Source organism: Lycorma delicatula, chromosome 1 (genome assembly GCF_047948215.1).
Source record: "Lycorma delicatula isolate Av1 chromosome 1, ASM4794821v1, whole genome shotgun sequence".
Taxonomy (NCBI): domain Eukaryota; kingdom Metazoa; phylum Arthropoda; class Insecta; order Hemiptera; family Fulgoridae; genus Lycorma; species Lycorma delicatula.
Window position 1 is genome coordinate 135,259,135 of NC_134455.1, and position 26,440 is coordinate 135,285,574.

Consider the following 26,440-nt stretch of genomic DNA (forward strand, 5'->3'; position numbering starts at 1 on the left):
TCCAAAATTTTGAAATTATTTTTAATACTGCTAAATGTAGAAAAAAAAACAAATTTGACTATAACTAACATTAATTGATAAATCTTTAATGATTTAAAAATATTGCAATCAAAGTTAGTAATGCTGTTTCACATCACTAGAGAAAGGTACAACTAGGAAATCATCTGTTTTAAATTTGCCATGATTACAATTTATTAAAATGAAAAAATTTTTAGGTTTTCTATATTATTGTAGACCATTAGTTTTATATTATGAATTCAAAAGTTTTCAATATAACATTCTTTCTTTTTTTTCTTTTTTTTTGATAATATTGTAACTGGCACTAATTTCTATGATCATTAGCCACTAAAATATGCAAAGAATTTGCAGTGAGAAGAGCTCAAAGTAATGCACTTTAGTGTTCATACTACTTTACTTTAGTGTTCTATGGAACTAGTTCATTAAACATGGCTTTGGCTGTTACCACCTTATCTTACCTCACATTTGGTTTCCAGGCTGCTAATTCTCTGTAATGTTCCAAGTGTTGTAGAATTGGGGATGCCATTTATTGCATCTTAAAAAAGTGTTTTGTGTACTATCAAATTTCATTTTAAAAATCTAAATAACTAGCCTGAATTCCTTAAAAACAATGTATTCATATTAATTAGAAAAGTGTTCAGAGCAGCTTTTTACTGAACTACATGAATCAGAATAACAATAAGCTGTTGATTGTTTATTTGTATACCTTTCTTTTGATTGGCCTATCATACATATGTATGTGTCCACATTCTCAATAAATAATATAAAATATGTCATGTAAGATATAATCTGATCATAATTGGCACAATTAACTTAGAATAATTAACTACTACCATTTAATAAGTCTGTGATTTTATATATATATATATATATATACACAATAAATTCTTTTGTTATTCATATCTTCCTCTGTTTCTTGATCATATTCAAGAAACTACACATTAAAACATAAAAGCAGTACTGTATCTTAAAGCTAGCCACATAAATGTTTTAGAAATATTTTAATTATTGACTACATATTTCATATATGTTGTGACTTTTATATTTTGATTTATAACTTAAAAAGTTCTTAAATAACTGATGATGAGGAATTCCTCGAAAGCACTATTGTTATACAAAAGAAAATAATAAAAATTACAAAATAAGGTAAGAGCTCTTATTTGTTTCTGTAATGTGGTGGATTGCTGAATTTTGTATTGCTGCTGAATATATACGAAGTTTAACAATAAATTAATGAAACTGATTTGATAAAACTGTTTACTTTTTAGTCAGCTGTGGTGAAATCTCCTTCAAAGTAGTTTCCTTCTGCTTGCAAGCACATACTCCAACATTTCTGCTACTGCTGGTAACATTTCTGGAATGTTGTCACAGCATTTTGGACTTCTTCTGTTGTTTGAAAATGGTGTCCCTTGACCACCAATTTGACTCTTGGAAATAAAAAAAAGTCATTTGGGGTGAGATTTGATGAATAAAGTGGTTGTGATGTACTGAAATGCATTTTGAGATTAAAAAACTACTGTACAGACAATGCAGCATGAGATTGCGCATTATCGTAATGAAAAATCCAACTCGTCCAATGTTTGAACGAACATGGAGAACTCATTTTCAAAGTCATAGAAGTATTCATTAACTGTTTATCCAAGAAGTACCCACTCTTTATGAACAATGCCTTTGGAATCAAAAAAGCACATAAGCATGCATTTCACTTTTAATTTCAACATGTGAGCTTTTTTTGGTCTGGGTGATCGCTTTGAACACCAATGCGAACTAATGACGTCTTATGTCTAGATCATACTGGAAGAACCAACTAACTTCATCATTTTATGTAAATTTCTTTCTAGCAAGTCACTTCATATCGTAGTATGAACATGCTGAGTAGGTAGAATGTGGAAGAATGTTGTAGGATAATTTGAATAATTTTATTGTTGAAATTGCCGAAAAGTGAACTGGTGCATGCATGTCTTGGTGAAAGAGTGCTTCCTTTTTCAACAGATGAGGTCAAGTTTTCTCTATTTCTCCTTTTAGACAATCAACTAGAGATTCATAATAATGTAAAGATAATGATCATCACATTTCCTGCAGGTTGAATGGTTTTCACTTCTTCAGAGAGAGTTCCCTAACTGTAACCTATTGTTTTCACTGTTTCTTGGCTTCAGATTGATAGTAAAGTATCCAAGTTTTATCAATTGTTATGAAATGGCCAAAATATCCTCTCAATCTAATGGAAGCAGCTTCAAACTGTGCTTTGAAATATTTACTCATTCATGCTGTTGATCGATTGTGTGCAAATGCACCTTTGAAGACAGGTTTGTATTTATAAATATTCCTGCAAAACATGATGCACCCATTCATTTTAGATGTTTATTGCGTTAGCGATCTCATACCGTTAAATCTTCTGTTTTAACTTCAACAGGTTGTCTGGAATCCTTAACATTGTTTATGTTCATATGATTACTCCAAAAATAACTGAATCACTTGCAAATTGTTCTATTGATGGACTTGATTTACCAGAAAATTTAACTAGCTTGGCTTTAGATATCTCAGCTGTTTTGCACTTCAATATGTAATTTTTGATAAATAAATATCAAAATAATTCTATTTCGTATATTTTTTTTTTGCAAATCACAATACTTGATCAACTCAAATGACTGCCAAAAACAGAATTATGAACATATCTGACTGAAACTTGAGTATGATTTTAGTGGAGATGAAGGAAAATAGAAATAACCTCAAAAATGAACCCAGAGTAACAACTCTTAATTTTGGATGAATTTAACAAACATCCAGTATATATGAAATGTTACATTATGCTATTTTATACAAGATTTCAAAGATTTCCTTGTCATTTAATGATCTTATAGCAAACTTACATGAAATATGGAAACAAATACTGGCTGAATAAGAGCTTAATAATTATTAAGAAATCAATATATTTAAATTAAAAAGAAAAGAAAAGGAAATGAAGTCGAATTCAAACCGATTTGCCTTCCCCTCTTAAGATCCAAATATTTCATTAATTAAAATTTCATTTGGCTATAACTCTGGAACCAATGAAAATAAGTACCACGTATGATATATCGTTGAAAAGCTCTGAATTAGAGCTTATTACTGCAGTTAAGAAAAGTCCAAAATCCAAATTTTTGTGGATTTTGGGCTTTTTTGGACACTTTTGGTTCAGTCGATTGCTGTCAAAAGAGGAGGTGCACAACTAAATGTTACAACAGTCATAAATCCAAAATTTCAACATCCTACAGTTAATCGTTATTGTGTTATGTAAGATACATATGTACATACTTACGTACAGACATCATGCCAAAACTAGTCAAAATGGATTCAGGGATGCTCGAAATGGATATTTCTGTTGAAATCTGAAAACCAAAATTTTTCATGAACACAAGAATTGTTTTACTTTGTACAAGGAAGTAAAAAGTATTTTTAATGCATAATTCATTATAAAGTAACATACATCAAGATTATTTTTGTTTTCCATGCTTTTTTTAAGTTTAATAACTGTTATTTGTTTGTATGTATTCAGTAATATTTATTACTTAACTTAATAATATCTATATGTATTAAATATAGTGAATGGGGTGCTCTGCAACTGCTGACAGATTTTGGAGCAGTACCTACATGGTTGCTAGAAAGAGTAACATTGTCTACAGAGGTTAGGAAGCACCTTCTTAATACTGAAGTCCTTCGACGTTGTGAAGGAGTTGGAAGATTACTTTTAAGACGACCTGGAGAAAAAATTCCTATGTCAAGTTTACCTTCAAGGAAAGCAAAACAACAAGGTATTATATAAATTACAAAAATGAAATATTTTCAAAAAGAAATGATTGGATAATTATAATGAAATAAAAAATTGTTTACCAAAGTGCAAGACAAAATTGCTGTTATTCAAAAACTATTCTTGCTATTTCTTGTTATTCAAAAACTATTCTTTCATTTTAACTCATCACCAGTCTACTAATAAAGCTGTTTATTTAGAAATAAAACTATACCACCACCTCTTAACTGATGAGGATCATAACATACGTGTGTAGAAGCATATAGCACACTTAAAAATATTAGCTTACATTTATTTCCGTCATTACAGTAGTTTACAAAACTAACTATATATAAGGATAGAGTTTTAACATTACTGTACAACTCATATATATACAGAGTGATTCAGGAGGATAGGGCAATACTTTGACAACTCATTCTAGAGGCTAAAAACAAGAAAAAAGTTCATATAAACATAGGTCGAAAACGCTTCGTTAGCTAGTTATACAGGCTGAAAGATTTCAACCGAGTTTCAGTTCCTCCGGGTAAATTAAGGCTTTCTGAAATTCTGGGAAGGTCAATTAAGGGGCAAATTCAATTGTTTCTTATGGTTTTTGAGCTGGGAAATTGAAAAAAAAATAGGTCCCAGAACTGTATCTCTCTTAGGTTCTAAGATATCCCATGTAAAACGCCAAAAATAGGGTCAAAAAACACATTTTTTTACGTTTAACGTACAATAACGTTGTTAATTGACAATAAATCATACAATTTTAAACATAATTGTAGAGAATTTAATTATAAGAGGATTGATGTAAATAATATCGACAGAAAACAAATAAAATTTTAAACATGTAGACTTTTATTAACAACAAAACAGATTAATTTTTAACAGATTGATAAAACTTTTTCATTATGTACAGTAGAAAATAACTGGAGGAAGAAAGAATACTTACTGTTTTTTTTATGATAATGATAAAATACTGCTTACAAGTAGTTTTTCATGTGGTTTAATAACTTTCAAAAATGCCACCGTTGTGTTCAGTGCACTTTTCAATGCATTGCACTAGATTTTGTGTTGCCAGTCTAACAGTATCTTTGCGTTCCTTGATTATAGCTGCAGAGCTATAATCAATATAATATAATCATTATAGTTGAGAATGCAAGCAGTTAGTTCATAGCGTGTGTCTACATTTTGCTTATAAATCTCATTTTTCAACCACCCCCACAAACAATAATCCAACGGAGTGAGGTCTGGGGATCTTGGTGGCCAATTAACCGGCCCTCCACGTCCTATACATTTACCAGCAAACTTTTCATCAAGACATTGCCTTACTTCATTAGTGAAATGTGTAGGAGCTCCATCAAGTTGGTAATACATTTCAATTCGTTTTGCTAAGTGGATATTTTCCAGCAATATAATAATTTCATTACATAAAAATTCCAGATAATTTCTCCCTGTGACACGATGTTGTAGTATGAAAGGACCAATTAATTGGTCATCTAGGATACCACACCAAATATTCACTGAAAATCGTTGCTGGAAATTTTTTTCCACTGAAAAACCATAAGAAACAATTGAATTTGTCCCTTAATTGACCTTCCCAGAATTTTATAAAGCCTTAATTTACCCGGAGGAACTAAAACTCGGGCAAAATCTTTCACCTTGTATAACTCGCTAACGAAGCGTTTTCGGACCTATGTTTATATGAACTTTTTTCTTATTTTTAGCCTCTAGAATGATGAGTTGTCAAAGTATTGCCCTATCCTCCTGAATCACTATGTATGTGTATATATATATATATAGTGTATATACATATATATATGTAGTGTATATATAAGTGCGTTATATATATAACGCTATCCTTATACATTTTTCACATCTAATTTCAAAAGTGGTCAACAGTACTTATTAAATTTTATTTAATTTATTTAGTGTTTACTGCTCAGCACTGAAACAATAAAATAAAATTAGATAAAGTAGATGCGTCTACCTCAAAATGATCTATTTTTTGGTATGAAACCACAACCTGAGACGCAGTATAGTCCTCAACCTGAGAAACTTATTGTGAAAAATATTATATACCATAATTTTCATTAGGATTGTCATAGTTTGAAACTCTTTACATAATTTATTTTTTAAATTCTTTTTAAAGAGTAGACTTATTCCATATTTTAGAATTTCCTCTTTGACACTGTATTTATTTTTTCCTTCATATTTTTAACTATTACTATTTTCTCTCTGAAACTTATTTTAGACATTCAATTGTTATTTTGAATTTAACAACTTGGCCTATAATGATAATGTAGGATTGATTAAATCTGAACAACATTTTTAACAAGCACTTATTCTTTCAATACGTTTCAATTTTCTACTGCCTTTTTTCCTTGTATTAACACTTGATTTGTTGGTATGAGGATAGTATTTTTGGTGTTTAAAGACTCAATCAATTAATGATCACTAATTGAAGTTAGATATAGGAAAAGATTTCATGTGAAACCTTTGGTATAAGAGGAAAGCATGGGATCACGCTTCCACGAATCGGTTAATTTCATAGTTGAGGGTTGTAAGTATGTACGTGGTTGTGATTGGGAGAGGCCATACAAAGGTTGTGTAAATACACTGATGAAAATGTTTGCCAAGGTATTTGCATTGAAACAATAAGTGAAAGATTTCCCAATTTCTGTCATCTGACAATTTAAATAGTAGTAGGTAAAGGGTATTTTCCAGTCAGATCCTGAATTTTTACCTTTCGAGGAATGAATTTTATAAAACTGTCAGTGGAACACTTAGTAAAATTTTCATTTACTAAGGCCTATTGATGAATGAGAAAGTAATTAGTATTCAACTGTTTTACTTCCTTCAACAGATACAGCTATGTAAAATTGTGTAAAATGTTTTCCAGATATTGTAAAATATTTTCAACCAATTTCATTTAAATAATCAAATTATAACAAAAGACGATAACAGTAATGATTAGTAGTAACAAAATACTTTCAAAAAAATTATATCACATGTCAAATTAATATTTAACAAAAATCTGACCTGAACTCAGCATGACTGTATGCCAGTTAATAAAGAAAAAACATTCAGTCAGAGAGAAAACATTTAAGAAAAAAACTTTTGTTTTGTCTTCAGTCATTTGACTGGTTTGATGCAGCTCTCCAAGAATCCCTATCTAGTGCTATTTGTTTCATTTCAGTATATCCCCTACATCCTACATCTCTAACAATTTGTTATACATATTCCAAACGCTTGCCTGCACAATTTTTTCCTTCTACCTGTCCCTCCAATATTAAAGCGACTATTTCAGGATGCCTTAATATGTGGCCTATAAGTTTGCCTCTTCTTTTACTTATATTTTTCCAAATGCTTCTTTCTTCATCAACTTGCGAGAACACCTGTTCATTTGTCACTTTATCCACCATCTGATTTTTAACATTCTCCTACAGCACCACATTTCAAAAGCTTCTAATCTTTTCTTTTAGGTACTTCGATCATCCAAGTTTCACTTCGATATATAGCTACACTCTAAACATATACTTTTAAAAATGTTTTTCTGATGTTTAAATTAATTTTTGATGTAAACAAATTATATTTCTGACTGAAGGATTGTTTCATCTATGCTATTCGGCATTTTATATCGCTCCTGCTTCAGCCATCTTTAGTAATTATAATTCCTAAATAACAAAATTCTTCTACTTCTGTAATCTTTTCTCTTCCTACTTTTACATTCAATGGTCGATCTTCATTATTTCTACTACATTTCATTACTTTCATTTTGTTCTTGTTTATTTTCATGCAGTAATTCTTGCATAGGACTTCATCCATGCTGTTCATTGTTTCTTCCAAATCTTTTTTACTCTCAATTAAAATTACTATATCATCAATAAATCATAGCATCTTTATCTTTTCACCTTGTACTGTTACTTCAGATCTAAATTGTTCTTTAACATCATTAACTGCTAGTTCTATATAAAGATTAAAAAGTAACAAGGATAGGGAACATCCTTATCAGACTCCCTTTTTTATTACAGCTTCTTTCTTATGTTTTTCAGTAATTACTGATGCTGTTTGGTTCCTGTAAATGTTAGCAATTGTTCTTCTATCTCTGTACTTGAACCCTAATTTTTTTTAAATGCTGAACATTTTATTCCAGTCTACATAATCGAATGCCTTTTCTAGGTCTGTAAATCCAAGTATGTTGATTTGTTTTTCTTTAATCTTCCTTCTACTATTAATCTGAGGCCTAAAATTGCTTCCCTTTCCCCTATACTTTTCTGAAACCAAATTGGTCTTCTCCTAACCCTTCTTCCACTCTCCTCTCAATTTTTCTGTACAGAATTCTAGTTAAGATTTTTGATGCACGACTAGTTAAGCTAATTGTTCTGTATTCTTCACATTTATCTGCTCCTGCTTTCTTTGGCATCATGACTATAACACTCTTTTTGAAGTCTGACGGAACTTCCCGTTTTCATAAATATTACACACCAGTTTGTATAATCTATCTATCTCTTCCTCACCTGCACTGTGCAGTAATTCTGCAGGTATTCCATCTATTCCAGGAGCCTTTCTGCCATTCAAATCTTTTAATACTCTCTTAAAAAAAAATTAATAACTTTTTTTGATTAATTTTATTATATATTTTTGTTCTTGAATGTTTTAGATAAGTTTCCTCTATTTTTATTTTTTTTTTAAACTACACAAATTTTTTATGGAACATTATATACAATTACAATATTTTTAAGATAATTAATTAAAATAAATTACTTTATCTCGCATAAAAAAAAAAGATGTTGCAAATCAATATCTCTTAATCTGTCTGAGCGATTAACTTGTAATTAGACAGAAATGTAACTTTTTATGGCCATTATTTTTAATAAAAAGACTTAAGACTTAATCAAATTTTACATTAACATTTTTTTTTTTTACAGATGATGAAGGTAGTGTTTCGCAATCACCAGAAATGATGCCTGCTGAAATGTACGTACCAAATCAAGAATTGTGGTTGCAACTTCGAGCCCCACGACCAACCAAATCATTTGCTCTTTGTTGTGGAAACAATTGATACATAACATAAAGTTATTAAGTTATGGTATTTAAGTAAATTAAGCGAAATAATAATGAAATACAATAAAAACTAATTTTGATTAAAAAAGTATATTTTAAAAATTAAAAAATTACACTTTTTTCTACTTCATGAAAATCAGTAAAATCTGTTCTACATTTTAGGTGGATTTCATAAGAAAGCTACATATTGTAATGGGTACCGTGATTCCACTTCTGGAAAATCTTGACATATCTTCACATCCCCTAGACCCCTTTCTTTTTCCTGTTTAACCTCCGGTAACTACCGTTTAGATAATTCTTCAGAGGATGAATGAGGATGATATGTATGAGTGTAAATGAAGTGTAGTCTTGTACATTCTCAGTTCAACCATTCCTGAGATGTGTGGTTAATTGAAACCCAACCACCAAAGAACACCGGTATCCACGATCTAGTATTCAAATCCGTGTAAAAATAACTGGCTTTACTAGGACTTGAACGCTGTAACTCTCGACTTCCAAATCAGCTGATTTGGGAAGACGCGTTAACCACTAGACCAACCCGATGGGTTACATCCCCTAGACCCCAAAACCACCTTCAGTTCAAAAGTTTATTTATATATGTATATAAAATTTCACTTTCTTGTAGACACAATAACTGCTGTACTTTTGCACCAATCACTTTCAAATTTATAGATAAAATATAATGACCTAAAATCTTGTTCGAGTTTGTTAATGGGCAAAACCAAACCTTTATGCCGGGGGGGCTTTTCGAAATGGGGGGGGCTTTTTCGAAAAAACAAAATATCGCTGTAACTTTCTTATTAGGTAAAATATCGAATTCGTTTAAATTTCCCACTATTCTTTGAATAAGGGCCTAAAACATATCTAAGTAAAGTTTTTATATATCACCAACCATTAACCCAGAGGGTTGAAAAAATGGAGTTTTAAAGACAAAAAAGAATCATACCTCCCTTAATAGGCATTGTATCGAATCAGTTTAAAGTGGTCATTAGTCCTCTAAATATTACCTAAAACTTTTGTCTGTAACAATTTTTTATATGACCAACCCTTACAGCAAGAAGTGACCAAAATACTCCTCGATTTATAAGAAGGTTGGGTTTGTCGTATAGTAAACATGTGAAAATTTTTTCACATGCAACCATTGTCATATTGAGTAAATTTGAAGTTTTTATTAACTTTAAGGTGGAAATCTTTTTTATCTCTCACTTAGCACCGGTGAAATCTGCCTTCGCCTTCCAGCGAGCCAAAAGGAATTTTATTGTTGTTATCTTTTTATAACCTCTCTTTGAATAATCTGAATAGATTATGCAATTTTTTTTTTGTGTTCTTCTGTTATGAGGAAACTGGTAGTTGCATTTGGTGAAGCATATACAAAAAATTTACTTTGTATTTTATTAGCATTTCAAACCTAAGTTATTTTCCCCCCCAAAAAAAAAATGTCTTGTGTGATGAATGTTTAAGGTCATCAATTAAGAATCTGTTTTTTTTTTATAAACTCATATTACATTGTTTTCTTATACATTATGTACATTGGCACAAAAATTACTGTACTTGATCGATGCATTGCCAAAAAGCAGTTACATAAGAGTAGATTCATTCATATAAATTGAAAAATTATATGTAATAACAATTAGGTTCAAGCAAGTAAGAGATTTGATGTTGCTTTCTCATTCTGGTATAAATAAGGTTTTATTTTCAAAATGTATTTTGTTAATATAAATCCTACAGAACTAGTGTAAACAAAAAAAAAATGTGTAAGTAGAAATTAGAATTAGTCATCATAAAACATTTCACCCAAATATGTCCATCAGAAATTGTATGATAATGGTAAATAAGGATTAAACTGGCATTACGATTTTGACTTCAGTTTTTGTAAATGATCTGTAATCTGCTGAAATACTTGTATGCTGACTAGGTCTATGAAACAATTGTCAGAAGATTAAGTTAGCATGTATAACTGTTGATCATCAATACTATATTATATATTTTATATAATGGTATATTCTGTATTAGGTACCTACAGCAGTAAATGCTTTTTGTCAACACTCATAATAATATCAAAATTGAACTATTATAGCCATCTATCTATAAACTGAATGAGGAATACACCTACCATAGGGGATAGTTCCAATTGTAACCAGCTACCAAACTAATTCTAGCCTAATAATCATTATAGAAGCCTTTCTTCTTCTAAACATTTTTTTTTTTTTTTTGTTTACAATATATAGTCATAAAAGCTAATTAGAGACTGATCTCTTGTTCCCTACTCTGTATCAACTATATTTTCACAAACTATTGGTGCTGCTACTCGAGGAATAAATAGTCAATAATGAGGTACGTATAAAATAATTGAAATAGTAGGTGCAAAATCTGCTATATAAAATATTTAAAATTTGTTTACATATTCAAATCAAATTTAGAGCAGGCCGATAATGCAGATACACTGAAGTAAAATAGACAAATAAACATTGCAGTTCTGCATAATACTAGTGTATTATGTTTCTATCAATGCTTTTTTTTGTCTTCAGTCATTTGACTGGTTTGATGCAGCTCTCCAAGATTCCCTATCTAGTGCCAGTCGTTTCATTTCGGTATACCCCCTACATCCTACATCCCTAACAATTTGTTTTACATATTCCAAAAATTGCCTGCCTGCACATTTTTTCCCTTCTACCTGACCCTTCAACATTAAAGCCTTAATATGTAGCCTATAAGTCTGTCTCTTCTTTTAACTATATTTTTCCAAATGCTTCTTTCTTCATCAATTTGCCGCAACACCTGTTCGTTTGTCACTTTATCCACCCATCTGATTTTTAACATTCTCCTATAGCATTGCATTTCAAATGCTTCTAATCTTTTCTTCTCAGGTATTCCGATCGTCCATGCTTCACTTCCATGTAAAGCTACGCTCCGAACATATACTTTCAAAAATCCTTTCCTGACGTTTAAATTAATTTTTGATGTAAACAAATTATATTTCTGATTGAAGGCTCATTACTCCTGTGCTATTCAGCATTTTATATTGCTCCTGCTTCATCCATTGTTAGTAATTCTACTTCCTAAATAGCAAAATTCTTCACCATAATCTTTTCTCTTCCTATTTTTACATTCAGGGGTCCATCTTCGTTATTTCTATTACATCTCATTACTTTTGTTTTGTTCTTGTTTATTTTCATATGGTAGTTCTTGTGTAGGACTTCTTCCATGCCGTTCATTGTTTCTTCCAAATCTCTTTTACTCTCAGCTAGAATTACTATATCATCAGCAAATCGTAGCATCTTTATCTTTTCACTTGTACTGTTACTCTGGATCTAAATTGTTCTTTAACATCATTAACTGATGTTCAATTGATTTAACATCAATGATTAATACTCTTTTAAGTGCTTATAGAGATTATCATTAGAACCGATTTACAAGCTATATAACAGTCAAAATCGCAAATTGAAGGGATTTCATTCAATGGTATAAGTTTGTGTTTATCATTGTAATAGAGTGCGTTACATCACTTTCAAATGATATATCTATCACTTGTTTTTACTAAGTTATTAATATTATTTGATTCTTGTTGTCTTTTTACAATTGAAATAAATTATACTTCACTAATTATAGCCTTAAAGTAAAGTGTACAAATAGTTTTAGAAAAACCTCTAGAAATAAAATCATTTATAGTATAATATCTCACATAGGAAGATTTTTTCTCACTGATGTGTAATGGAGTGCTCATATGATAAAAATCTTACTGAATAACTTGCTAATATTGTTTTTTTTCTTTTAGTGCTCAACCAATATTTACTATTTTATCTTACAAGTAATCGTAAGATTACCGAAAGCGTGTATAAAAACACAAGAAGTAGCAATTTATGCTGAAATTGAAATAACTGAGGAGATGTTAGTTAACTGAGTAGTTACATAGGATATGACATATGACTGCAACTTTACTTAATATTTACACAGACAACCTCATAAGAACTTGAAAAATTTCAATGGATAATAAAATTGTGGAAGAATATTTGAATACAATGCTTTTTGCTAATGATTAAGACATCAAGCAGGAAATTGAGGATGACTGACATTTATCTGTTCATAAATTAATCTACTTTCTATTGTATGACTTGAGAATCTCACCAACAAAGATGAAAGTTATGGCATTTTCAGAAAGTTACCCAGTTAGAATAAAAATGGTCATGCATCGGTCGAAGAATGTTTCTAGTGCTTAGGCTGCAATCTCCATCTTATGCAGAGGATTTGGTTTGGTTTGCTTGGCATTTCTTCTGCCATAATCCCATTCGATCGCCCTAAAGCATAAGACCAAAATGTCTGTGCCACAAACAGCTACTGAGCCATGAAACAGTTTTGCGACCAGTGTCCTAAATAGCTCCTATACCTTACCTAACAGCATGAGCAGACTAAGCGGTGCCATACACCACCAGCTTACGTGTCCCAACCGCTCACTTGTCATATATTAACTCAAATGGGTAGGCGCACCCTGACAACTACTAAAAATATATATATGACATCCATAAATTAAAATTTACTTCATCTAGACAGCAATTTGCTGCCATGCCCAGGTTACTGAATGCCAGCAAGTACCTATCCACTATATTAAACCGCTGGGAGCCTTAATTGGCTGGTGGTCAGCCATATATCGCTAGGTTAGCTTCCGACAGCAGTGCGGTAGGAGTCTTTCCCTTAAGTAAACTACTGATGCCAGTTGAACATAGCAACCACATCAAGGAACTCCCACACAGTCCAACAATGCACAGGATAGAGGTATCCTCTATATCAGTGAATATTGACGCAATAAGATAAACACTCAAAGGTAAAACAAATACCTTTGAAACATTTTACCATTTTACAAATACCTTTGTAAAATTTTACAAAGTTAAGACACAGTACATACGTTCCTGTATGGCTCACAATGTTAGGCGCTTAGAAGGGAGAATTTCTGAAATGTGATTTCTCAATAAGTCAGAGATATCGCAAGAAAAAACAGATTCAGAAATAAGCCTATACAGGCAGATCTTGGAATAACAGTTATACTTAACCCGGCATTGAATTACCGGTTGGTCTAGTGATGAACCTGTCATTGCAAATCAGCTGATTTTGAACTCAAGAGTTCTAAGGTTCAAATCCTAATAAAGGCTTTTATACTGATTTCAATACTAGATCGTGGATATCAGTGTTCTTTGGTGGTTTGGTTTCAATTAACCGCACATCTCAGGAATGGTCGACCTGAGACTGTACAAGACTACACTTTATTTACAATCATACATATTATTCTCATTTATCCTCTTAAGTAATACCTTACAGTAGTTCCAGAGGCTAAGCAGAAAAAGAAAGGCATTAATTTAGGTAAGGTGGAGATGTCATATGTTATTAATGTCTATGAAATGGATGTGTTGAAGAGCAATGGAGCACCAGCTATTATGAAGGAGAAGTATTGGAAGACTGAGGATGAGATTATGAAGCCAGTAAAATTTATTGGCCTAATTCTGGATGAACCAAAGAAGAAGGGGACTTTTTCCCTCCCATTAAAACTCTTTATCTTATTCTACCCATTGTGTGATGACAAAGCATAATATGCTTTTCTGGTGTCATTTAGTTGTGTCCAGATCATTGCAATGTAAACCACTCCACATACATCTGTTCATTTTCAAATAGAAACCACTACTCTACTTAAATTGTAGTATTACCTAAATGCCATATTATATTAAATTACAATAAGGCATCATCTTTTGTTAAATTCTAAATAGCTGTTCCAGGAAATAATGAAATACACTATGTAGATTATTTTTAATATTGCATTCATGTTGGCATTTACATGCCAACTGGAACACAGTTCTGTGTTCATGTACATGTTTTCATTTTAATCAACTTTAATACTTTGGCTTATGAGAAAGGAATTATTATGATTCCACTGCCATTTTTAATAGATTACCAAACTGTTTAAAAAATTTCCCCACAAATTTATTTAAAACACAAAAAGCTTTTTTTACAGAAACAACAATATTACAATGCTGATGAATTTTTAAAAAATGAACGTTGAGTTTTTACATTTTGCTCAATAAGTTTATAACACCTTGAAAATTGGGAATTATGTTGTATATATTTTTTTAATATTAATTAGTGTTATCTTTACATAATTTCATGGGTTTATATTTTAAATAATTAATATGTACTTTAATTACACCTATTTTTTTTATTTTATACAGTGTGAGGCTTAAAACAAATATGGCCGCCATTTTTTAACCAAATACAACAAATTTTTTTTTTTTTAATTAGTTTTGAACCACTTGATAAGGAAATGCACCTACAAAATATGGATTTTTTTTCTGATATGGTCAAGCAACCATTTTTTTTTTCTAGACCATTTCGGATGGACCGACCCTTTTTAAAAAAATTTGTCCGCAAACTCACTCCTTCCAAAATTGAAAAAGCTATCTTTTTATTTATTGCTTATTTTTTAATCAGAATTTGTTTTATGTGTTGCTAGCTTATTAATAGTCCAAATGACTCCAAAAAAAAAATGTTAAAAAAATACTTTGAGGGCAATATTGGGGGATAAGGGAGCAGATCAAAGTTTAAAAATATCTATTTTGGAATCCTTTAGAACGTTTTTTTGATTTATTTAAACTTTTAATATTAATATTATTATTACAATCAAATTTATTATAATTCATCCCCAGCCCCAAAAAAAGAAATTATTTTTTTATTAGTTATATATTTTTGGGATAAATTTTTGTAGCTTCTTCCATTCCACTTAACATAGTAAACAAATTAAAACTTATTCTTGGAAGGTGATTTTGGATGGGTGGAGAGCAGAAAAAAGTAAAAAAAATTGTTTTTTTTAATTTTTTAAACTTTTTCATGTTATTAGTTTTCTACTATGTAATAATAAATAATAACCAATGCCAGAAAAGTATAACAACCATTTTTTATTTACAAGTTTTCTAATGTTAATTTTTTAAATTTAATTAACATGAATTTATTATACATAGCTCAGTGTTCATTACTATTCAGGAAATTATTTCAAGATAAATATTATTGAGGTCAAATTTCATTTACCTTTATGTTATCACAAAGAAAATTTTAATGAATATTTATAAATTAATTATGATTTATAATTATGATATGAGTGATTAATTTAACTTTAATCTAGAATTAATTATTATTTAGCTCACTTCATGAATAAATTATACAGTAAAATGTATAATAGCGCTAATAAAAACCAGTGCATCTTAATTATACTTAGTTATAATCAAGAATTCTAAGAAAAATCCTACTTGTATATTAGTATATATAATTATGTTAACTTTTAAGCTACGGTCAGTTCACATTTCTTCTTTTTAATCATCACATTATACAGTGCTACTATAAAAAAAAATGTTTAATTAATTGTTTTAATTATTAATCCAAAAAAATTACAATGACTTTGTAAACCATATGGTAAGAGTCTCACAGATATCATTTCTTCTGCTCAAAAAACAAAAATTTCTGTAATATAAATTAAACAGTTTTTAACAAAACAATACTGATATCAAAAATGGTAAGACACTACATTTCTATTATCAAAATTTGCTATTAATTTATAATTTTCTTTAAAAAAAAATACATGTTAAATATATGTAATAGACAATAGACATACAATAATAGATAATAAACAATGTTTAAACGTTCCATATAATAAGCCAAAAAAGAAATATTTGTTACAAAACTCTTACCAGCCAGATTTCATTTATTAAACAACGAATAATTATAAGAATTGTATTATTTCTGTAAATATGATATGTATTATGTATAAATGAAATCAGGCCAGTAAGAGTTTTGTAACAAATTTTAATTTTTTTTTGCTTATTATATGGAATGCTTAAACATTGTTTATTATCTATTATTGTATATCTATTATTTATTACATATATTTAACAAGTATTTTTTTTAAAAGAAAATTGTAAAATAATAACAGATTTTGATAATAGTAATGTAGTGTCCTAACTTTTTTGATATCAGTATTGTTTTGTTAAAAACACTTTTATTTATACTACAGAAATTTTTGTTTTTTGAACAGAATGAATATATATCTGCAAGATTCTTACCGTTTGGTTTACAATTTCATTGTAAATTTTTTTGATATCACTGCGTTTTGTTAGATTATTCTTTTATTTTTTTTATGAATTACTGATTGTTGTCTTTATGGATTTATTGCCGTAGAACAAACAAATTGAATTTCACGGCCAATTTTTTTTGTTGACAGTCATATCATTCACTTCATACCATATTTTTCCTTTTTTAATAAAACGGATATAATGACCTTTACGAATGTAATATTGCACTTATTATTTTGTAAGTGTAAGCCTCGATTTTATCAAACGAATTTATTTCTGTTTCATTTATTGCTTTTTTAATAACATTAGTACAATCTCTTGTAAACTAAGACTTTTATTACTTTTGTTTAAAGAAGTGATGGGAATTAAAAAAATTGTTTCATCTTCAGTACTTTCATTTACATTACAGTATTTACTATTAAAACAAGCTGTATTATATTTTCTTTTAAATTTTATCATGTCAAGTACATTATCAAGTTTTTGTACGCTACCTAATGTGCTATGAAATACTGCTATCTAGCAGCGCAATTCGTTGACACGTTAAAAAATGAATAATAGACATATTCGAGTCCTGCTGTTCATCAAATGGAAAATAAAAATGTTGTCTAACAAAATTCGAAGAATTTTTAGAATGTATTCTTTATTACAAATCTAACTAAACTAAAATATAATGTTTTCATGCTTATTTTTTTAATTTTTCCCCCATTTTCATTTCACTTTTAGGTTAGGTCATGTTTAGAACTGAAAACATAGTTCGTTGACTTCGCCGTCTCCGGACTCTTATCGGCGAAGTTCTAATGAACTCCATAATATAAAAGATGAATTATATCTTATTTTAGCAACCTGTTGGAGCAAATAAGGGTCTCATGGGTTACACAACCACTGCTATAAATGTATAAAATAAAATAAAAATATATATATATATATATAAATGTGATCCTTATAAATATAATCTAACTAAACTTAACCTACGGTCGCTTCACTCGCTAACCTTGACTAGCGAGCGTAGGTTAAATTTGGTTGGAGTAATACAATCTAATCAAATGTTTGAGTTTTTTAAAAACGTCATTTTTCCTTCTGAAAACAGGTGACCTCCGTTTAATCAGAAAGTACCCAAGAACCTTATAGGGGTGGTCGTATAACTCATGAGAACCGTAAATAATATTAGAGTAAATAAGAGAAAAAATTAAATTATAAAATTTGCTTTTAAATAAACAACAATTTCTAAATTTTAAACAAGATCAAATCAAAAATGATTGAGATGCGCTCTTAAAAACAGCAGTTAATTATTGTTTTTAAACGTGGCATATCCTACTTCTGAGTTGAAACTTACATTTTAAATGAGAGCAATTAAAACTAATATTTAATCAAATTTGGTAGTATTTTTATTAAAATCGCTTTAGAAAAATTAAAATTGCATCTATATAGTTATAACAACAATAGTGATAGCATATTCAATATAACAATAAAATAATTAAAACAAAGCTTTCAATTGAAAAATTTCAATGTTTGTGCAATGATCTTGGGTTAAATGAGAGCGGGTGATACGTGTTGCACTATCAATCTTTAAAGATTTCGATACCTCGGCACAAAATAAACAACAGTCAAAAACTGCAATACGACATTAAAGACCTCACAGTTTGTCATTAAAGCTAGATCAAACCCCTTTAAATTCCATATTTATTTGTATCAATACGTTGCAATACGTTGCTAGATCGTTGGGAGATATACAGCATTAAAAACAAAAATGGCCTTTTCTCTTTAAAGTGAAATATTCCGGTTCATTAAAATCGTGTAGAGACATACAAAAAAAAGAAATTAAAGCTAAAGACTTAAGCTTTTAAACGATTTTAATCCAGTTTACTGTAAAAATCGTTTCACCCATCCGCTACAACAAACACGAAGAAAAGGTTTCAAATTTTTGAAACTTTTCTTCCCATGATTTTTTTTTAATTTGCTGATTTTTGAAATCTGAAGTATACTCTCCTGTTAGTATGTAGTTAATGGACATGAAATTTTAAAGATTTCTATGCCCAAAACAAAGTTTATGCTTCTCAAGGGTGCAGACAAATTATCGTACAGTCGTAACCCCCACATTAAGTATAAAGGCTGTATGATCAGCCGAGCTAAAGTTCCTAACTAAAGTACCTAGGTGTTTTGTTTGATGAGAAGTTGATGTTTAGTAACCACATTAGGCAAGTAGCGGCGGATGCCGTCTCAGTGACGCACAAGCTTAGGAAGATGATCGAAAAGATTACGGGCTGTCAGGCCGTCATTTATACATGGTGTACCGAGGTGTCTTCGGAAGTATGGCCTCTTATGCTGCGTCCGTTTGGGCGCATAAGTTGGACAGAAATAGAGCACTTATTCATAATTTAAGGAGTTCCCAGCGCAGAGCCTTAATAGTATGGACTGGTGTTTTAAAAACAACCTCCTATAAGGCTACCACTGTACTGAGAAAGACTCTCCCAATCGATTTAGTGGTGAAAGTTCGGATGGCCATGTGGAAGTTACGAAGAGGCACGAAGGTTGAGATATTTGGGATGCGGTTTCGAGCCGGGCCTGTACTGGAGCGGAACAGTGATCACAATGCACCGGTTCTAAATCTCGTTCAGTTGCTCATCTCCCGCCTGCGGAGGAGGCTTTACAGCCTCACGATGGATGCATGGCAGCAAGAATGGCACACCACAACTAAGGGAAGGTACTTGTATAGATTTATACAGGACTTGGAGGGATGGTACGCCTCTTTCGTATTTAAAGGCAACGGGTGTTCAGGTGCTCTCCAACCACGCGAACTTGAATCAATACTTGTTTCGGTTCTGTCTTGCAGCTGATGAGCTGTGCGTCTGTGGGGGAGATCCAGTCAAACGAACACATAATGTTCGACTGCCCAGCTCTTGGGGGAACTAGAACTCGGACGGATATAAACAGCGAGTCAATGTGGCGTGAGTCGCATTGTCGGATCGTGTGGGCGTTCCTTGATGCGGTTGCTTTGTTCAACCAGCATCAGTAGTTTATTTCAGGGAAAGACTCCTATCTCGCTGCTGTGGGAAGCTACCCAAGAGTTATGGCTGGCTATCAGCCAATTAAAGCCCCAAGCGCTTTAATATTGGTGGACAGGTACTTGCTGGCATTCAGCGACCTAGGCGTGGCAGCGAATTGCTGTCTTGAGACAAATTTAATTTATTGAATGTCATACATTTTAGTAGTTGACAGGGTGCACTTACCCACTTTAGATTATATGACAAGTGAGCGTTGGGACACAAAACAAGTGGTGTGTGACACCATGATTAGTTCACTCACACAATTAGGTTAGCTCTAGGAGCTAGTTAGGACATTCTAGTTAGGAGCTAAACCGATTCGAGACTCAGTAGCCGTTTGTGGCACAGACATTTGGTCTTATGCTTTAGGGTGACCAAATGGGGTGGTGGTGAGAGAAATGCCATGTAAATCAAATCTGAACTATGCTGTCAACAGGTAAGGTATTCTAGCTTTATTTATTATTTTTTATTTGTCTCTCTAAGCCTCTTTGTTGCAAAGTTAAAGTAGTTTGAATACAATAATTTTTTATCATAAAATATAGACGTCCCTTTCATTTTTTGTAAGTAGGCATTTAATTTTATTTTAAAATATCAGGAAAACATAATTTTTACTTCCTAAATTAAAGAAGTATTGTGATTGTGAAAAATTTCGGTTTTCAGATTTCAATGGAAATATCCATTTTGACCATCCCTGAATCCATTTTGACTAGTTTTGGCATGACATCTGTATGTACCTATGTACATATGTCTGTCACATAGCTCAAAAACGATTAGCAATAGGATGTTTACATTTTGGATTGTTGTAACATCTACTTGTGTACCTCCACCTTCGATTGCAATTGACTGTACAAATAATGTTCAAAAAAGCTCATAACCTTTGCATTTTGGTATTTTTCTTAACTGCAGTAGTAAGCCCTCATTGAGAGCTTTTCAACGATTATAGCTTTTCAACGATTAGTAGTACTTATTTTCACTGATTCCAGAGTTATAGCCAAATAGAATGTTAATTAATGAAATATTTGGATCTTCCAAGAGAGAAGGTACATCGGTTCGAATCAGATGTCATCTCTTTTTTTTTTTAATTTAAATATATTGATTTATTAATAATTATTAACGTCTCAATGTAAAAATAAAATTTACAGTTAATAATAAATGAATAAAAAAAAATAAATGAAAAAGATATGGAAAATATTTAATGAAATAAAATTTACCCTATGAATAAAATAGACAAAATACCTGCAGAATTACTGCACAATGCAGGTGAGGAAGCAATAGATAGATTATACAAACTGATGTGTAATATTTACAAAAATGAGGAAATTACAGTAGACTTCAAAAAGAGTGTTATAGTCATGATACCAAAGAAAGCAGGATCAGAAAAATGTGAAGAATAAGAACAATCAGCTTAACTCATCATGCATAAAAAATCTTAACTAGAATTCCGTACAGAAGAATTGAGAGGAGAGTGGAAGAAGTGTTAGGAGAAGACTAATTTGGTTTCAGGAAACATATAGGGACAAGGGAAGCAGTTTTAGCAATTAGATTAATAGTAGAAGGAAGATTAAAGAAAAACCAACATACTTGGCATTTATAAACCTAGAAAAGGCATTCGATAACGTAGACTGGAATAAAATGTTCAGCATTTTAAAAAAAATTAGGGTTCAAATACAGAAATAGAAGAACAATTGCTAACATTTACAGGAACCAAACTGCAACAGTAATAATTGAAGAACATAAGAAAGAAGTCGTAATAAAAAAGGGAGTCCGATAAGGAGTTCCTTATCCCCATTACTTAATATTTACACAGAACTAGCAGTTAATAATGTTAAAGAACAATTTAAATTTGGAGTAACATTACAAGGTGAAAAGATAAAGATGCTACGATTTGCTGATGATACTCGTATATAGTAATTCTAGCCGAGAGTAAAAGAGATTTGGAAGAAACAATGAATGGCATAGAAGAAGTCCTATGATAGAACTATTGCATGAAAATAAACAAAAACAAAAGGAAAGTAATGAAATGTAGTATAATTTACAAAGATGGATTACTGACTGTAAAAATAGGAAAAGAAAAGATTATGGAGGTAGAAGAATTTTGTTATTTGGGAAGTAGAATTACTAAAGATGGACAAAGCAGGAGCAATATAAAATGCCAAATAGCACAGGTGAAACAAGCCTTCAGTCAGAAATATAATTTGTTTACATAAAAAACTAATTTAAATGTCAGGAAAAGATTTTTGAATGTATATATTTGGAGCGTAGCTTTATATGAAAGTGAAATTTGGACAATCGGAGTAACTGAGAACAAAAGATTAGAAGCTTTTGAAATGTGTGTGTGTGCTACAGGAGAATGTTAAAAATCAGATGGGTGGATAAAGAGACAAACAAAGAGGTGTTGCAGCAAATTTATGGAGAAAGAAGCATTTGGAAAAATGTAGTTAAAAGAGGAGACTGATTTATAGGCCACATATTAATTCATCCTGGAATAGTCACTTTAATATTGAAGGGAAAGGTAGGTGGGAAAAATTGTGCAGGCAGGCAACATTTGTTATGTGTAAAACAAATTGTTCGGGATGGAGAATGTATGGGGTATACCGAAATGAAACGACTACCACTCAATAGGGAATCTTGGCGAGGTGCATCAAACCAGTCAAATGACTGAAGACAAAATAAAAGGTAAGTCTGTCATGAAATGCTATTATTTTTTAACATGCCAACATCATTTTTGTAAGTTATTTGTGACTAATGTCAGGTGTATCTGCATAAAAATTAATAAAATTTATATTCTTTTTTTATTTTTCGTTTATATTTTTAACAGGAAAATTAGCTTTTCAATATGTTTATTAATTTTTATATTTGATGATGAAAATGCAGAAATCTTTTCATCTACTTCTGATATGGAGAAATTAATTAAAACAGAAAATAGTTTGTTAAAGGAACTTGATACTTTCATTGCCCAGATTGAAAGTAATCTTCAAATTCTAAAAAAGTAAGTTCTTCTAATGTATCTTTCTATTTTAATTCTAAAATATTTCAATTTGAAATGTTGTTTCATATTATCATTTTTTAATTATTACTTGTTTTTAAAAGTATTTCATTTGAGAATATTTTCTCTGGATTATGTATTTATATCTTACCTATCCCCTCCTTGTCAGCTCATTCAGATTTGTTAATTTTCATTTTTAACTTACTATCAATATGTGATGTATAAAATGAAAAAGGTACAAATTTTTAGGGTTAAAAACAAATGAAAACTGTTAATTTTTTAACTTTAAAAAATTCTGTATAAACGTTTTCATAGCACTTTGGAAGATATATTTCCTTACTGTATATCAGGATTCAACTTCATATGAAAATCTCTAACTATGAAATATATATTACATAGTAATGTCCATGAATTAAAAAGCTCTACATAGAAATGTGGATGAAATGTATTACTTTTAATATTACATGCTGTAAACTGTAAGAAGAGTTTTAATTAAACTAAAAGTTGTTGTTTTGAAAAAGAACATGAAACCATTTCAATACATTGCTTCCAGATAAATGTTACAATGACTAATAGTGTTTTTAAAATTACAAAAATTCACTTGCCACGAGGTTAATTCAGTACAAAATAAAATTATTCTAAATCATTGATTCTCAAACAAACTTTTTCGCCTACCGTTCACATTGAGAATCAAAAATTTTCTTAGAGCCCCTAAATTTTTATTTAGCATCGATTAAAAATAATAATTGCGCAATTACTGTTTTTAAGAGGAGTTCCTACAAACAGCAATTGCAATTATTGTTTTTAAACGTGACATAACCTATTTCTGAGTTGAAACTTACATTTTAAATGAGAGCAATTAAAACGCATATTTTATCATATTTGGAAGGATTTCTATTAGAATTGCTTTTAAAAAAAATACAATTGTATCTATATAGTTATTTAACAACAATAGTGATAGCATATTCAGTATAACAACACAATAATTAAAACAGGACTTTCAATTGAAAAATGAATTTGGGTTAAGTAAGAGTGGATCGGGTAGTACATGTTGCAGTCTCAATCTTTAAAGATTTCAATACCTTCGCAAAAACTAAATAAAAACCAAAAAACTGCAATGCTACATTAAAAACCTCACAATTTGTCATTAAAGCTAGATCAAAACCCTATAATTTCCATAATTAATTGCATCAATACGTTGCTTAGATCGGGAGAAATGCAGTATTGAAGGCACAGGTTATATTAAAGGGACAGGTATTAAAGTGGAATATTTCGGTTCAGAAAAATCATGTAGAGACATACAAAAAAAAGAAGAAATTAAAGCTAAAGACTAAGCTCTTAAATGATTGTAATTCAGTTTACTGAAAAAAATTTCGTTTCAAACATGCGCTCGATCAAACAAAGAAAAACTTTCAAATTTTTAAAACTTTTCTTTTCACTGATTTTTTTTTAATGATAATTTTTGAAATCTTGAGTATATTGTCAAAGTAAAGTATTCAAGCTTTAATATTTTTATTCGTCTCTCTAAACCTCTTGGTTACAAAGTTAATGTCGTTTGAATGCAGTCATTTTTTATCATAAAAGAATCCTTTAATTTTTTGTACTAGTGTAGTACCTAATTAATTTTAGTTTGAAATATCAGGAAAACATAATTTATGCCTTTTTTTTAATCAGCCGTCACCTTCTTAGACCGCCTGAACGCCCCCAATTTTCTGTGGATCTCCACCACCCATAAGGAGGCGTTATCACTCACTTTGAGGATGAATGCTATAAATAGATGTTGCTTTTAATGATTCAGTAGCTTTCTTCTTTTTTATAAATCAATTTTTTTTTAATATATTTTTTAACAGCCCTATGGCTAGTGAACTTCTGCATTCTAAAAATATCTAATATTTTAAATATAATAATATATAAATAAATAAAAATAGTAAATTTTTCGGGGATAACGGGGATAACGGGTTGGTCTAGTGGTGAACGCGTCTTCCCAAATCAGCTGATTTGGAAGTCGAGAGTTCCAGCGTTCAAGTTCTAATAAAGTAAGTTATTTTTACACGGATTTGAATATTAGATCGTGGGTACCGGTGTTCATTGGTGGTTGGGCTTCAATTAACCACATATCTCTGGAATGGTCGAACTGAGACTGTACAAGACTACACTTCATTTATACTCACACAAATCATCCTCATTCATCCTCTGAAGTATTATCTGAACGGTAATTACCGGAGGTTAAACAGGAAAAGAAAGGATACCTTCACACTGTAAGTATTTTTCGGAATTTTGTACTATTCACCATTTTTTTTTTTTTTTATTTCATAACGTTTTTATCAGAAGGATATTCATTAATACTTTTATAATGAAATTGTTTTATAGGTGGTTGTGTCAGTTATTTTAGTAATACAGAGTGATCCAAAAGTTGCAATGCAACCTATTATTTCAGAAGAAAATTAAACATTTGGATGCACCAACGTAAATTAGATATGAGGGCCCATCTTTGGGACAGAACACAACTATGGCCACCATTTTGAATCGCCGTCCATTTATTTAAATGGGGAGGGTATCATGTGACGTATCAAAACATATTGAAATTTTACCAGAAATTCATTTCTGCAATCAGATTTCGCATAGCTGTTACCGTGTAGGATTGGCATCGAAAATTGACACTGGAGGGCTACATGATCTGTTCAATATGTCGACTATTGTTGAATGCATAACTCCAGTTGCTTAATCCTGTCAGCAGATGCTCGCAGAAGAACGTCTAGTGTGATTTCCGTGCAGTACAGCGTAATTCTTTGTTACAGATGGTGAACATCACGACTCTTCTCTGCGTAAACAATTTTCTTTAAATGCCCCCACTAATAAAAGTCCATAAGGGTGAGGTCGGGTGATTTTGTTGGCCATTCCACTGGGCCACGCCGAGCAATCCATTGCCAAGCAACTGGACATCGCGCCACTGACGAACATTTAGCCCAAAGTGTGGGGGAGCACCATCTTGTTGAAAAAACGAAGGGAATGTTCCATTTTTATTTAAAAGGGAACGAAAGACAGTGTCTCTCAGCATGTCCAAGTACCGCTCAGAATTAAGGGTTCCGTCGATGAAGATTGATCCAACCACACGGGTACCCCATATCCCAGACCATAATTTTAACATCTCAAACAATATTGGATGGGCCAATCCAGTCGGGATTTTCATCACACCAATATCAGCGATTCTGCCGGTTCAACTCGCCACTGACATAAGATATTGCCTCGTCACTGAACAGGATACTGTGTGGGAATGTAGGATTGTTCTGATATTGACGTAATGTCCACGTACAGAACACGACACGTCTGTCTGGGTCATCCTCAGAAAGTTTTTGCAACATTTGCATCTTAAATGGGTACCATCTGTTGCTATGAAGAATATGCAGAATGGAGGAACGACTAACTCCAATTTCACTTGCAAGACGTCGAATGCTGCGAT

The 26,440-nt window shown here is 31.0% G+C and overlaps 2 protein-coding genes across 3 annotated transcripts in view; both read left to right on the plus strand.

The window, feature by feature from the left end:
- Positions 1–8,849, plus strand: part of LOC142317650 (uncharacterized) — a 75,939-nt gene extending 67,090 nt beyond the window's left edge. The window contains exons 14-15 of the mRNA XM_075354206.1: positions 3,601–3,809; positions 8,716–8,849. Of these exons, the coding sequence (XP_075210321.1) occupies positions 3,601–3,809; positions 8,716–8,849 (343 nt within the window). The remainder of the gene's footprint in view (positions 1–3,600; positions 3,810–8,715) is intronic.
- Positions 8,850–16,058: 7,209 nt separating this feature from the next.
- Positions 16,059–26,440, plus strand: part of LOC142322645 (prolyl 4-hydroxylase subunit alpha-1-like) — a 67,406-nt gene continuing 57,024 nt past the window's right edge. For both annotated transcript variants that reach the window (XM_075361727.1, XM_075361732.1), the window contains exons 1-2: positions 16,059–16,176; positions 22,813–22,983. In XM_075361727.1, the coding sequence (XP_075217842.1) occupies positions 16,157–16,176; positions 22,813–22,983 (191 nt within the window). In that variant the 5' untranslated portion in view covers positions 16,059–16,156. The remainder of the gene's footprint in view (positions 16,177–22,812; positions 22,984–26,440) is intronic.